We start from the raw sequence: 15,785 nt of genomic DNA on the forward strand, positions 1-15,785 counted from the left end.
TCCGAATAGGTGGAAATGTTTCTTTGTACATGCTGTTCAAAGAAAAGAGTTCCTCTCTCAGCTGCTAAATCCTACATGAAGTGCGAGATAAAGACGGGCAGGCAGGCAGGCAGGCAGAGAGACAGCATCCACACCTATGCACGCCACACGCCCAGCTCCCCGGGAAGAGAGCTCTGGCTCTTCTCCAGTTTCAAAAAGTTGTTCTTTTTAAAGGGTCTGGTTGAGAGATAAACACCAAAAGAATATAGCCTAAAGGAATAAGTATAAGAACCACAGAAATCCTTCTGTGCATGATTCAAGGGAAGTGGCCTCAGAGATAGCTGAAGTCTGGGCTCCCTCAAGCACTGGACGATGTCTGTCCACTCTACTGTGCCCTCAAGTCAGCCACACCAGCCCTCAGGTTATTCCAAAGTCATGCTGCGGAAAGGCAACTTGGGCAAAGCAAGCACCCCAGAGTAAGCAGCCACTGCTGAGGTTAGCTCAAAGGCATCTTGTTCCCTCTAAACTTGAGAAAATGAAGTGTCTAGTCTGCTCTGTTTTTTTGTGCATTTGTCTTGGAGCTAAAGCACAAGCTCCCCGAGGTAGGGGACCAGGTCTCATACATCCTTGTCTCTCTCCAACAACTAGCAGGCTTTTAGTAAGTGTCTGATTTAGTAATAAACATTTTCTAGATGGTTATCTATTAATACACCCAACACCTTCCAAAAACTATTCATACTTTTATCTTTTCAGCCAAGTCGTGTACTGAGTGCAGGGTCTACATACTAGTAACAAGGCTCATGCACAGAAGCAGATAGTTCCACACCTTGCAGGGCCATTCCCTGCAGGCGGCTCTGTGGCTGTCTCCAGGTGCAGATGGCAGCATGCACCCCTGTGTTTTCGTGTGAGGGTCTATCACATGGGGTCTCCAGTTTCACCAAGGAACCAGACTCAGAAAGCGAAGGTTCATTACGCTGCATTTATTTTTGAATCAACAGTCAACAGTGAATGATCAACTAACTCCTCTTTTTGCTCACTTTGAACATTATCTAAAAAGTCTGGACCAGAACTATACTGTTACTTTTACACTACAGAGGTCACACCTGGCCTCTGACTCCCAGCAGCTGGTAGATTCAGGAATCCGTGGCAGTGACATTCAATTCACCCCTTTCTTCAGGGTTTTCTGTCTGGGAGGGAGTAGCCGGGGCATGGGAGAGCCTAAGATACCCAGCATCTCAGGGGTTTCCTAAGTGCTTGCAAGTCGTACTGACATTAAGATGCCAGCACAGGAGACTTTGGGGACCACCAAGTCAAACCTTTCCAGTAGCCATCTCTGTCAGAGATAAGGCAGGCCAAAGAGCCCACCACTGTAGTGGCACCTAGAGAACACAGGTGTTACCCAGATGATGACAGCAGTGTCATGTTCCAGCACTTCAGAGCTCCTCACACGTCGTACTGTCCTCCACCTGTTTAGGTTTTCTTTTCTTCCTTTTCTTTTGTTTATTCTTCATACCCTTTTTCCAGCTTCTATCAGATCTTGCCCCCCAAAACAACTGGTTTTCAAAGCTTGCTTCTTTCTCTTTCCATCTCTCTTCCTACTTTCTGTGGCGTGAACCCAACGTGCCACAACATGGCCACATCCGAGTGCTCCTCGGGCACGATTCTGAGTCTATTCTGGTGGTTTGGTGAATTGAGTCAGTTCGTTTTGAAAAAGATAAATGAGTAGTAAAAAGGTGGAAGCCTTGAGGCCAGAAGCTAGGAACTCCCAAGTCCATCACCTGTTCCTAACAGACTGCTGGACACATGTGAGCCTGTACAATTTACCCGGTCCCTTGTCTTCTTGCAGGGCCTAACGACACCAATAGGACAGAGTCACTAACACTTTGAATATGTTTTCCTTAAACACATGATGATCCTGGAATATATGATGAAGAATTCAATATCCAGTTACCAAGTATTCAAAAGAACAGTCTAGAGTACGGCACTGAATCTGGAGGTGGGCACAACTGTGCTCTGTACTCAAACCATTTCTAGAACCTTGCAGGGCTGCTGAAGCTCATGAGTCCCAGTTTCTCTCAATATTTAGAGGTTCGAAACTAATGAAGCATGCTTTAGAAAGCAAATTTTGTGAAAATACTTAAAAAAAAAAAGGCATCTTATCAAATCTCCCTTACTTACTTGCATTGTTTTTTTCCTGAGTGGTATCTGCATCAGTGTTAGAGCTGACAGACTGACTGTCTGAGTTTTTGCTGCTGTCACCTAACTTTTTAAGCCTATTTAAGCGTTTATCTGTTTCTCTGAGTCCATATTTGCTATTGATAACAGGAGCAGGCGCAGGCAGTCCCACTCTGGATTTGAAAGCACCAGTTCCTCGTCTGTAAGAGAAAACAGCACAAGTTCAGTGAATGGAGTGCACGAATTCACAGCGGGCCTGGCTGCAGGGAGCACCTGGCCATGTGGGCTCAATGGTGAGACCTGATGAGGCTTTGACCACCACTGGATAAGTGCCAAGTCCAGGAGTCTCATTAGGTAACTAATAAAATTAACATTAAAAACTCTATGCTTATCAGAACAAAAATCACTTGTTGTGACTGTTATCAATCGACTGCAAATTGCCTTCTATGAAAATCTAATAGACTTTTGTGTAGACTAAAATGTTAATTTTAACTTTGCTATGTGCCACTTAGCACTACATTAACTGAATGTTAAGAATTCGGAAATTTTTAAAAAGCACAGAATTTCCATAAATTAAGTCAATGCCTAGAACTTAGATGTTATATATGCACACAAATTATGACTGAAATTCTATGTAAAAAGGTGAGGGTATTATTAGTGAATATCTGTCTCTTGGAAGAATACAAACAGTTAAGTAGTTCCCTTAAATTATCAAATTAATATGAACAATCATAATTAAATTAATAAACTGTTACTAAATTAAAGACATTTAAAAGACTTAACTGTAACCAGTGGACACCTTTCCTCAACATATTTATATGATTCTTCTGCAATAAATGCATGTGGTTGGCAGGAGTCCCCCTAGACTGCCTGAATCTGGTTGTACAAATCTTTGCTTAGTCAGTATATCAAGGGCAAGTCTCTACTCAGTTCTATTATGAATTAACAATGTTAAACAGAAGACTACATGTGGTATCAAAAAAAAAAAAAAGAGAAATTTCTTTGGCCAAAATCATTTTGCCCTTTTGTGGCCTTACCTTGTCAATAGAATGTCATATAATATAGCTTCTGAACTTGTGACAAAGTTGTGTTGCAGTGACACACACCTGTAATCCCAGCAAATCAGGAGGCTAAGACATGAGGATCACAAGTTTGAGGCCAGCCTCAGCAACATAGTGAGGCCCTAAGGACTTAGTAAGACCCTGTCTCAAAAAACAAACATTAAAAAAGGGCTGGGGATGTAGCTTAGTGGTTAAGCAACAATTCCTGGGGTGGGGGGATGGGGAGGAATGCCCCCCATCAAGTGAGCACTGCTAACTGTCCTCTGAAAGTCCCATGTGACCGATGCATTTCTTCCAGAATTTGGATGAAGGAAAAAAACAATATTCCTCCCCCAAAGAAGTAGTGTGTTTTACTTTTGCTAAGGGACAATATACATTTTATTTCTCTTCCTGCCCCCTGGCCCTAAGTACTGGGAAAGCAGATTTGAACCTAACATAGTTGTTGTTTTTGGTAAGTAAAGGTTAGCATTCTTATTAGGATTTAAAATCCACTTTAGAAAGCAATTGTGACTAACGCTATTGTAAAAACAACTAAAAATTGATTGTGAAATTGCCTCAATTATTTTTTCAAAAGTGGGATAGAGGGGCTGGGGATGTGGCTCAAGCAGTAGCGTGCTCGCCTGGCATGCGTGAGGCCCGGGTTCGATCCTCAGCACCACATACAAAGATATTGTGTCTGTCAAGAACTAAAAAATAAATATTAAAAAATTCTCTCTCTCTTTCTCTCTCTCCCTCTTTAAAAAAAATAAATAAATAAAGTGGGATAGAAATCACTGTAAAAAGTTCCAGGTAGGCTGTGGTCATAGCTCAGTGGTAGAGTGTTTGCCCTGCATGTGTGAGGCACTGGGTTCGATTCTCAGCACCACATATAAACAAATAAAGGTCCACTGACAACTTTAAAAAATCATTAAAAAGAAAGAAAAACCTTCACCAGAGCAGCAACCAGGCCCACGCCACCTCATCCTAAGACACATTTAAAATGCATGTGTGTAAGCCCTAAAGGCTCAGTCCATAGCAACTGAAAAAGAAATTATCTTTAGACACTTCATGATTTTGATTTTTTTCTAAACCATAACTTGTTAATATTTTTAGTTCATGACTAGAAAGACAGGACATACTTAAAAGTACACTTGAGTGCTGGGATTGTGGCTCAGTGATGGAGGGCTTTGCCTCACATGTGTGAGACTTTGGGATCGATCCTCAGCACCACATAAAAATAAACAAGCAAAATAAAGATATTGTGCCCATGTGTATATATATATATAAAGTACACTTGAACACAAATGCTAATGGCCATGAATTGCTAGAACCTTGGGGAAAGTACTCTGGCAGTGTGTATTAAAAAGAGGCAGACCCTGTCCCTGGCGGTCCCACGATGGGGAAGAATTCATCCTGTAGAAATAAGAGCAGCTGATTTGGTTTCCAGGATATATAACAGGTGCAGTGATGCACGCCCATAATTCCAGGGACTCAGGAAGCTGAGGCAGGAGGATCTCAAGTACCAGGCCAGCCTTGGCAACTCAGTGAGATCCTGCCTCAAAATAAAAAATAAAAAAGAATTGGGGATGTAGCTCAACGTCGGAGTGCCCCAGGTTCAATCCCCAGTTCCACACACTCACACCTACCCACCAACCCAAACAAACAAACAAAAGAGAGTGAAGTATAACACAATAGCAATAATAAGCAGCATTGGAACTTCTGAAATTAGTTTTTTTTTTTTAACAGTAAAACTTTCACACTCATTTGTATTTACAATCTTACTTCTTTTTAACTTATGAAATCATGCTTGCTGCAACAAGTAAGGCTGTCCACAAAGCAAAGGGGAGCAGCCTCCTAGGCACCCCGGCAGCACCACCCTCCCACTCCTCCACTCCTTTCCTGTCCTACACAACTCTTTATATCACTGCTGCTTTTCAAGCCAACAAAACCAAAACATCTGAATATTAAAAAATATTTTACTTGGGGCTAAGGCTGTAGCTCAGTGGTAGAGTACTCGCCTAGCATACATGAGGCTCTGGGTTCGATTCTCAGCACCACATAAAAATAAACTATTGTGGGGCTGGGGATGTGGCTCAAGCGGTAGCGTGCTTGCCTGGCATGCGTGCGGTCCCGGGTTCAATCCTCAGCACCACATACCAACAAAGATGTTGTGTCCGCCGAAAACTAAAAGATAAATATAAAAAAATTATCTTTCTCTTTAAAAAATAAATAAACTATTGTGTCCATCTAAAAAACTAAAAAAAAGTATTAAAAAAAAGTCTAAAAAAATTTTATCATTACATCAATCACGGACAAATCTGCACTGAGCATACAGGTTTTGGGTTTTTTCTTGTGTGTGTGCCAGGTAGGCACTTCACGCATGCCAGGTAGGCACCATCCCAGTAAGTGGCACCCTGGCCCTGGTGGCGTACTTTGAAGGCTGCATATTTTCATTAACATTCCAGGATTTATTCAATAATTCCTCAGAGGTGATCAATGAAACTGTTTTAAATATTCTTTCTTATGCAAATACTGCTGTTCTACTATTCTTGGAAACCAAATCCTTACCCATGGGTGCTCCTACTTCTCAGGCTGAGTTCCTCCTGAACATGGGACCGCCAGGGACAGGATTTGCCTCTTCTTAATACACACTGCCAGAGTACTTTCCCCAAGGGTCCCAGCAACTCATGGCCCTACTAGCACCATCTAGGTACCTGTTTCTTCACATCCTCAATAGGGGTACATTTTGTTTCTTGAATTTTCCCAATTTATTGAGGGAAAATGAATACCTAGTTTATACTAATTTCCTTGCTTGTGGCCATCTCTTTCTGTGCAGAACCTCTTCTTCCTTTACCTTTTTCCCATCAGACTTTCTTTCCTTGGGAGATGGTTTTTGTTGTTAGGATTTTAACTTTTTGCCACATAAATATTTTATTTTCCTTCAGTAAATCATACAGCATGGACTTTATTTTGTCCATTCAAACATCTTTGGATTCCTCATTTCTTGCCTTATTGTCTTCAAGAAAACCTTCATTGTGCTCTCCTAAATTGTTTTTCTAGTATTTTTATATTGTGTTATTTAAATTTTAGATTCTAATAGGAATTTATTACATATATGATGTGTTATGGCTTGATTTCGGCCCCCCAGAAGTATATTAAATCAGACTAACATTATCTATAAAAGAAATAATTGTTTCCCAATATATGTTAAGATCTCAATCTATACTTGCCTCCATTTCAGGACTCCATCCATGTTCTCTTATTTGTCCATTTCTGAGCCATCATAATCAAGTTTGATTATAATAATTATTACTTTTTAAAAAGTTTTTTATTAGACATTGATGGACCTTTATTTTATTTGTTTATTTGTATATGGTGCTAAGAATTAAACCCAGTGCCTGACACGTGCAAGGCAAGTGCTCTACCACTGAGCCACAACCCTAGCCCTGATTATTTAATAACAAATTTTGCCATCTGTTAAGGTAACTGTCCCCTAACATTCTTCTTTTTGCTTATTGTGGGCTAAATCCAGGGCCTTGCAAGTAAGCAAGTGCTCCACCACTGAGCCACACCCCGGCCCTCTCTATTTTATTCTAAGACAAGCTTTAGCTACATTGCCCAGGCTGGCTTCAAACTTCTGACCCTCCTGCTGGGCTTCCCAAGTACAGGTGTACTGAATTACAGGTCAAGGTCTGCCCAGCTTCCCCTACCCTCACATGCCAGTTTTTTTTTTTAGCTTTCAAAAAACACTTTTATATCAGCTTTAAAATAATTTTGACCAATTCCAAAAGCAAAATGCTTAAAGTCCCAAACAATTTATATACTAAATAAGGAAGGAGTAATATCCTTAAAATTTTTAAGTCTTTATAGGTAAGATCAGAGTTCTCTCTCCCTTTGGTACCAGGGGAGCTTAACCGCTGAGCCACATTCCCCAATCCATTTTTTTTATATATATATTTTTTTGAGACAGGGTGTCATTGAGCTGCTGGCTGGTTCTGAACTTGCCATCCTCCTGCCTCAGCTTCCTGAGCTGCTGGGGTCATAGAAGTGCAACACTGTGCCTGGCATTCCTTTCCCCGCCCTGTGGTAATGGGGATTGAACTAGGACACTTTACCCCTGAGCTATGTTCCCAGCTGTGTTTATTTTTTATTTCAAGATGAAGTCTCACCAAGTTGCTGAGGAATCCTCCTGCCTCAGCCTCCTGGGTCACTGGGATCACAGGCATGTGCCACTGCACCTGGCTCACAGCACCTTTGATTTAGGTCTTTATCAAATTCTATCCTTCAAATGTCTAGAGTGAGCTCTTGGCCCACTTGAGCTCTCAGCACACAAGTCCCTGCCTTTTTCACTGTGCTGCTTTGACAGCAGGCCCTCGTTTCTCCTGCACTACTGTTACTATCTGATGAATTATTCAACGAGTTCCTTTAGTCTCATCTCCCCACTCACTTTCTGTAAAGGCAGAAACAATGTGGTGTTACTGAGAATCTCAGGAACACAGGCAGCCAACTTTTTTTTTTTTTTTTTTTTTTTTTTTTGTGGTGCTGGGGACTAAACCCAGGGCCTTGTGCATGCAGGCACTCTATCAACTGAGCTACATCCCCAGCCCCCACGCAGTCAACTTTTGAGCCAAACTGCTTGGTCTGACAACAGCCATGCCATGTTCTGTAGCGTGCCATTCCCTAGAAAGGCTCTCGCATGTTTCCACCTCCCTCTCACCCTAGGCTGTGGGATCGCTACATCTGACTGGGAAGGAAATCATGGCTCTTGAGGGAGAACTAATCTGCCCAAAGAACATGACCAACCATGTAGTTCTGAATGGGTACAGAGGCTGGGCAGGGTGGTGCTTGTAGTGTAGTCATTTGGGAGGCTGAGGTAGGAGGACTGAGGTAGGAGCACAGGAGCTGGAGACCAGCCTGGGAAAACAGCCACACTTGGTCTCTTTAAAAAAAAAAACAGAGGAAAAAAACCAAAAACAAAGAACACCAAAACAACCCTCCCACCCACCCACCAGTAAAGAGTTGTTTTGTGTTATTTTGGAATCCTGAATATATGGTTAGGGTTTTTAAGGACAGCTTCCAAAAACTTATTCATCGTATTTATTTACTACATCCATTTATTCATTTACCCAATACTTATCAAGCACCTATGTGCCAGGTACTGTTCTGCATACATCGCAGTAGATGAAGAAGATAAAGTCCCTGCCTTCATACAGCTTGTATTTTAAAATACAATAGCCAGAAACCATAAAATAATTTCATAGCTAACATTTTTGTGTGTTAACTGTGTGCTGTTCTACATGTATTATGTCAAATAACAAATTTAATCCCCAAAACAACCCTACGAAATATTATGCTGTTCTCATTTTATGGATGGGGAAAATGAAGGCCCAGGGAGCTCCATAACATGCCATCACCTCAGGGCTAATGACATGCAGAGGTGCAGGGTTCTGATTCCAGCATTCTGGCTTCAGATCACAGGCCCATAAGTGAGCTTCATTCTGCTTTCTCTATAAAATGACTTTAATTATTTAACTACAATTAAAAGACTTCATGGGCTAGGCATGGTGGTGCACACCTATAACTCAGCTCAGGAGACTGAGACAAGAGGATCACGAGTTCAAAGCCAGCCTCAGCAACGGCGAGGTGCTAAGCAAGTCAGTGAGAACTGTTTCTAAAAAAAATACAAAATAGGGTTAGTGATGTGGCTCAGTGACCAAGTGTCCCTGAGTTAAATCCCTGGCACGCACCCCCCAATACACTTCATGGATGAGAGAATATTTACTTTTTATTTTTTTTTAATTGTCAATGGATCTTTATTTATTTATATGTGGTGCTGAGAATCGAACCCTGTGCCTCAAACATTCTAGGCAAGCACTCTTCCACTGAGCCAAGACCCCAGCCCTAGAGAATATTTTTGTGGAGGTCTAAGATCTAACATTTGACTCACTTTAAATTTTTTTTTTTTTTTTTTAGTTTTTGATGGACTTTATTGTCTTTATTTTTATGTGATGCTAAGGATCGAACCCAGTGCCTCATGCATGCAAGGCGAGCACGCTACCACTGAGCCACAACCCTAGCTCCTTGAATCACTTTTAATGTTAAAAGATAAATTGTATGCCCACCTCCCCTGTGCCCTGGCTTTTGGCAACATTAGGAACAGGTTTTCAACTATCCCTTTGTGGCAAGGAGCCCAAAACTGGGAGAGAAAGGGCCAGGATGGAATTATAACCTGGCCCTCTCTCATTACTGGTGGAGACCCCAATGAGGGGGTAATGTGAGGGGCTTCTGCCCTCTCTGCCCTAGGCTGGCTATTTTAAGAGAGAGCAGTGGTGCTAATAAATAGGTCCTACCTACAAAAGCAACAGGAAGTGGAAAGCATGAGGACTCCACCACAGTCAGTGGACTGGGTCACTTGCTAATTCTCTCACAGGAGAGCTGTGAGGACTGAAGGAGGGAGGGTGAGTCCGGGGTCCAGCAGAGGTTGAAATCAGACAGGCTCTCTTCCTGTGTGGCTGTGCATTTGGCATCTCCTTGAAAGAGGACCTTCCTGTGGCCCTGCCTACACCAGCTTTGACATTGTCTCCCAGGAGTTCCTGTTCACAGAAGTCACTACACAAGTGGCACAAGCTGCCAGTCCTGCTGAAGTAGAGTTTGGGAATTTCCAAAAGGACCCCCCCCCTTTTTTTTAATTGGTGGGATCCACTGTAGGGACTTCCAACATGTTCAGTAGTAAGTGCTCTAACACTGAGCTGTCCAGCCCCAGCCCACAACGCAGAATCTTTTTTTTGGTCCTGAATACAGAATCCAGGGGTACTCTACCAATGAGCTGCATCCCTTACCTTTTTTATTTAATATTTTGAGACAGGGCTTTGCAAAGTACTTGAGACCGACCTTGAACTTGCTATCTTCCTGCTTCAGCCTCTTGAGTCGCTGTGGTTACAGGAGTGGCACCAGAGTGCCCAGCAGGACCCACAATCTTGATGGGTCATAAAGAGGTTGCTCACCGAGTGTCAGCAGGGAACCCAGGGACTGTGAATAGTATGTACATCAAAACAAAAATTCCAGAAGACACAGTTTGATAATATGCAAGGCAACTTCAGGGTTTTTACATGCCTTCTAAGGCAGAACTTCTTGCCATTTTGGGAGGCTGCCCACTCTGGCACTGCATGTGTGCACAAGTGTGTACTAATATCCAATCTTTCCTTAAGCACTTCTGTATCCTGACCCACTTGTCACAGCTGGTAATATGAAGATTTTAAAGGGACAGGTGCCAGTGTCCCTAAATAGTTGCACATCATTTGATTTTGTTTACATACTTTACACTGGGAGCTACATAATATAAAAATCTATCTCTGCATTTAAGATATAAAGAAACAATAAGAGTTATACCAATAACCATCAGATAGCTAAAAGAACATCTAAGCTGAAAATCTTATTTAATACTTTACCTTTCACAAGTGTAACACTCGCAGAACTCATTGTTTTCTCCAAAAAACCCATCTCCATAATAACAAGAAATTTCTTCCCCAGGTTCAATATCTCTTAGAGCCTTCACACATGCTGTATCTCGACCAGTTGACACAAACTGAAATATAAGTAACTCAGTAAGAGTCTGACACCCAGGAAGAAACAAAATATTGGTAGGTAGATATATATATATATATCCATTTTTTTTTAATGCTTACCTTACAGTTAGGTCTGCAATCTGAAAAATGTCCAAAAGAGAAAGTCAATTAACTGTTGATAAGATCTGAAACACGAACAGTTATAGAAATCTGAAAAGGTTTTTCAGACAATTTTGCAATTCCTGATAGAAGTTTAGGTCTCAAGTCAAACTAGGAATATTTAATAAGTTTGTGAAAAAAGAATTCTTAATTCGAACTCTCCCTTAAAGAGGAGGTTTCACTGAGTGTGGTGAGGCCCCACTAACTTGGCGGGACTGCCCGACACCAGAGCAGACACCCTGGAAGTGCAGCTTACCATGGTTTATGAACGCAGCGGGACCGAGCCAGAGCTGAGCACAGTTTTTCCTCGTGGAATACATGACACTGAAGTCGTTTTCTCCATGTCTAAGTAGCATGTTCTCCTCAATTTCTGAAAGTTCGGCAATACAACCCACCAGTAATTCTATTTTGTCATTTCGTTTCCTATTTGAAATATGTGATGTGTTAAAAATTACTAGTAATTATAAATAATAAGGCTTCTTTTAATAAAATTAGCCTGCCAATAAACACCAGAAGTTGAGGGGCCCTGTGTATACTTGGACCCCACCTGGGTATCTCCCCCTGGAGCCCCACAGCTGGGACCATGGTTACTTGTCATCAGCCTTATTCCTAGGAGAGAAAAGAAACCCCTCGTCTCTTGAACCTCCAGGTGGCACCTGGTATAGTATTTCATGGGCAGAAAGTGCTCAAACTTCTGTTGCGTGCATTAAATTCGTGGACCTCAGGATGAAGCACACAGGGACTAGTGGCAATAAAGGGTCACAAGGACCCAGAAAGTGGAGCCACCAGCTGGAGCCCACCATCCAGGATCTCTCTTGAATAGACATCCAAATCATCTTGTATGTTACAAGATATTCACACCAAAAGTTTTATAAAAACTGACTTAAAATTTCATCTATGGGCTTTTAGCCCTCCCAGGTAGGCTCAACTCTACTCTTTTCTTTTGGCAGCACTGGGGACTAAGCCCAGGGTACTCTACCATTGAGCCACATTCCCAGCCCTTTTTGAGACAAGGTCTCACAAAATTGCAGAGGCTGGCCTCAAACTTGTGATCCTCCTTTCTCAGCCTCTTGAGTCACTAGGATTACTGATGTGTACCATGGTGCCTGGCTATAGCTCTACTACTTTAATTTAAGCTGTCACATGTATGTATATATTTTAAAACAGGTAACACATGAGGATATTTCTATCATTTCCACCTAGGATGACTAAGACTTTATCTCCAGTCTTTCCTCTAAGCCAGTGAAAGGCTGGCTCTGGAGCCAGGTTATACCCCCGGCACCCCCAGCCTTGCAGCAATCTCCTCACCATGGAGGCTCCATACAACACAGGAAAATGGACAGCACTTTAGCCCAGAGGTGGGACCCAGATCACTCAGACCCGATTCTGTCATTCTGACTCTAGTCAGCAGGCAGAGTAATGGCACTGCACTGGCTCCTTTAGGGGAAATGCTGGCCTCAATCCTTACCCAGACTTCCTTAGCATGACACGAGTAATTTAAGAGATCTTAAAGTTACTTTATGAGTTAGGCTATTATGGGTAATAATAATTACCACTCTTTTGTTGCAACTATCTTGGCTCCATTCTGTTCTGATGAGTATCTATTACAAGGCAGTATTTCAAATCCACTGTCAGTTGCAAACATTCTCAAGTAAATAAATACCTAAAATAGGAAAAAAAAAATGATAATGACTGTAAATTATGTATCCTCTAGGCTTTTTCAGAATTATAAAAGCACACCATGGCAACCATGTGAAAAGCGTAAGGTCATTCAGTGACAAACTTCACTGTTACTTTTCAGTTTTATATGTTTTAGTACCTGGTAACTTGGCTATATTCCTCTAAACTTCACTTCCCAGAAGACAAAGTTTTCTCTTGAGTAGTCATCCAAATAATGTTATTTGTCAGCAGACTTCCATACTTACTAATTTTTATGAAAAATGGATCTAAAATGTCACTGTCCACCAATACCCAGGATTTAGTAAGATCTACAATTTTATCCAAAGAGATTAACATCATTAATCTTAATAAACTTACATGTTCCTTGAATAATTTCTCCTGCATTTTATTCTTGTTGAGAAAATAATGCCGTGCCCATTCACCTGAAGTCAAACATTTAAAGGCTTTCTCCAAGTGCTCATCTTTCTTAAAACGTTCAATTACTTCCTTTAGTTCTTCTTGCCTTCCTTTAATTGGCCGAAATCTGAAAGAAATCAAAATAATAAGCTTAGTTATCTGCCACAATTTTTGGGCCACTGTTCCACTTTAAAAGCTCCTGAGCCAGTTGTGGTGGCACACCGCCTGTAATCCCAGTGGCTCGGGAAGCTGAGGCAGGAGGATTGTGAGTTCAAAGCCAACCTCAGCAAGATCGAGGTGCTAAGCAACTCAGTGAGACCCTGCCTCTAAATAAAACACAAAATAGGATGGGATGTGGCTCAGTGGTCGAGTGCCCCCGAGTTTAATCCCCTATACCAAAAAAGAAAAAAAGAAAAGATTTTGGGCTGGGGATATAGCTCAGTTGGTAGAGTGAAAGTGCTTGCCTCACACGCACAAGGCCCCGAGTTCAATTCCCAGCACCATTTAAAAAAAAAAAAAAATCCTAAGAGCTAATATCCTAAAAGCAGCCATGGTTATCAGAGCAAAGTTCTAACAGAAGAAAACAATCAGAATCTTGAGAATTACTGTTCAATCACTATGTTTAACATGGGGAAATATGACAGCAGAATGAATTTATGTACTTTGATATAGCATACATAGGTGGGGTATAATTTCTCATTTTTTTCTTATTGTACATGTTGTAGAACCACATTGGGCATGCAATCATATACATACCTAAGGTAATAATGTGTGTTCATTCTGTCATTCTACTATCCTTTCAAACCCTGTTTTTACATATAGTTATTTATATGTGTGTGTGTGTGTGTGTGTGTGTGTGTTGCTGGGGACTGAACCCAGGGCTTTGTGCATGCAAGGCAAGTACTCGACTAACTGAGCTGTATTCCCAGCCTATGTTTTAATATTTTTAATTCAGTTATCTCATTAACTAGGAGGTGACCACATGACGACAAAAGCTGTCTACTTCTGGATTATACTAGTCATCACTCTAGAAGGAATACAATGAAAGATCTAGAATAGAGCATGTCCAATTCAAAGTTAGAATGACAGAAAAATTTTAAAAACATGCAGAATTAAACGGGAAGAGTGCAAGGAAATGAGTTTCAGAAGTATGATAAAGCAAACAAAATCATGCCAAAACAAAAATGTTGAAAAGCTCACACAGAAAAACCCCAATGTAAGTATCCCCACAGGTCTTCAAATACGTCCTGATCTTCTAACCTCCCCAAATGATACTGACCCCTGCATCCAGAGGAGAAGGAAAGCACAGGAAGTATAACTGTCAGGGAAACCACCATGCTTGTATGAACTGTGTGGTGGCATCGAAAAAAGCTCCAGATGTAATCAGCCCTAAGGACCTCAGGACATGCCCCTGCTCAGCACGAGCCAAATCAGAGATAATTCTAGTCCCTGTGAAGACTGAAGTTTGTATGAGCCCCTCATTCTGAAGCTGTACACCGTGACCTTTGGGTCAAAATTTCTTCACATGAACAATTTCATTTAGCAAACTTTCTCAAATAAAGGTTTTATTTTAAAAAACAAACATGCAACAGAAAAAGGGATTACACAGGGCTATTCAAATAAAATATATTAAGAAAAAATAAGCTGGACACGGTGGTGCACACCTGTAATCCCAGCAGCTGTGGAGGCTGAAGCAGGAGGATCGTAAGTTCAAAGCCAGCCTCAGCAATTTACCAATGCCCTGAGCAACTCAGTAAGACCCTGTCGCTAAATAAAATACAAAACAGGGCTGGGGATATGGCTCAGTGGTGAGTGCCCCTGAGCTCAATCCCTGGTACCCACTCCCCCCAGAAGAAAAAATATTACTGGCTCAGGAAAAAAAAATATTTGAACTACACACTTTAACATTTAAAGCTATGCATCTCATGAGCCTAAAAATGCTAAAAACAGAGATAAGATCTGGAAAGATAAGATCTTTGCTTCAAGCAAAGGAAGCACTCAGCAACATTTCTTCCTAGATAAGCCACCACAAATGTATTCATTAGCATTTCATTAAGATTATAAGCCACAATATTTTGCCAAGGATTATTAGGTGCTCTATACACAGAAATGACAGAGGATGTGCCTCTGTTCTTTTTAATTTTGTACCAGGGATTGAACTCGGGGGCACTTGACCACTGAGCCACATCCCCAGCCCTTTTTTTTGTATTTTATTTAGACACAGTGTCTTACTGAGTTGCTTAAGGCCTTGCTAATTTGCTGAGGCTGGCTGTGATCTCATGATCCTCCTATCTCAGCCTCCCAAGTCACTGGGGTTACAGGCATGCATCACCTCGCCCAGCTACCGCCACTGTTCTTTTTAATTTTGTACCAGGGATTGAACTCTGGGGCACTTGACCACTGAGCCACATCCCCAGCCCTATTTTATATTTAGAGGCAGGGTCTCACTGAGTTGCTGAGGCTGGCTTTGAACTCGCAAACCTCCTGTCTCAGCCTCCCAAGGCACTGGGATTACAGGCGTGTGCCCGGCTGGCCACTGTTCTTGAAAGGGAAATTTAATTGGGAATGAAAGATATGCATCCAATAGTTAAGCAAGGCAGTGGCATGCAAATGCATGTTAATAATGATAGAAACTGTGCTGCCACAGCCCTTCAAAATTTGAAAATTCTAACTAAAGTACAAGATTTGTTTGGGACAAGTTTTAAGTTGACAGTAGTGTGAGCAATAAAAAAAGTGGAGTTAGCTTACTAAAGAAAAAGCACAATATTACAGGCAGGAAAGAATCAAAGGG

At 41.5% G+C, this 15,785-nt stretch overlaps 1 protein-coding gene across 4 annotated transcripts in view; it reads right to left on the reverse strand.

Moving 5' to 3' along the window:
- KMT5B (lysine methyltransferase 5B) overlaps positions 1-15,785 on the reverse strand; it is a 58,393-nt gene that overhangs the window by 8,778 nt on the left and 33,830 nt on the right. Inside the window, exons 5-11 of one of the 4 annotated variants that reach the window (XM_081280785.1) lie at positions 12,956-13,121; positions 12,472-12,581; positions 11,175-11,341; positions 10,880-10,899; positions 10,643-10,779; positions 2,158-2,354; positions 851-1,828 (exon numbers count right to left, since the gene is read on the reverse strand). In XM_081280785.1, the coding sequence (XP_081136911.1) occupies positions 1,800-1,828; positions 2,158-2,354; positions 10,643-10,779; positions 10,880-10,899; positions 11,175-11,341; positions 12,472-12,581; positions 12,956-13,121 (826 nt within the window). In that variant the 3' untranslated portion in view covers positions 851-1,799. Of the gene's footprint in view, positions 1-850; positions 1,829-2,157; positions 2,355-10,085; positions 10,224-10,642; positions 10,780-10,879; positions 10,900-11,174; positions 11,342-12,471; positions 12,582-12,737; positions 12,931-12,955; positions 13,122-15,785 lie in introns of those variants that run through there. The other 3 variants (XR_014020484.1, XM_081280784.1, XM_081280783.1) reach the window with 3 other exon arrangements.

The sequence above is a fragment of the Spermophilus citellus genome (genome assembly GCF_964194105.1).
Source record: "Spermophilus citellus genome assembly, chromosome: 2".
Lineage (NCBI taxonomy): Eukaryota > Metazoa > Chordata > Mammalia > Rodentia > Sciuridae > Spermophilus > Spermophilus citellus.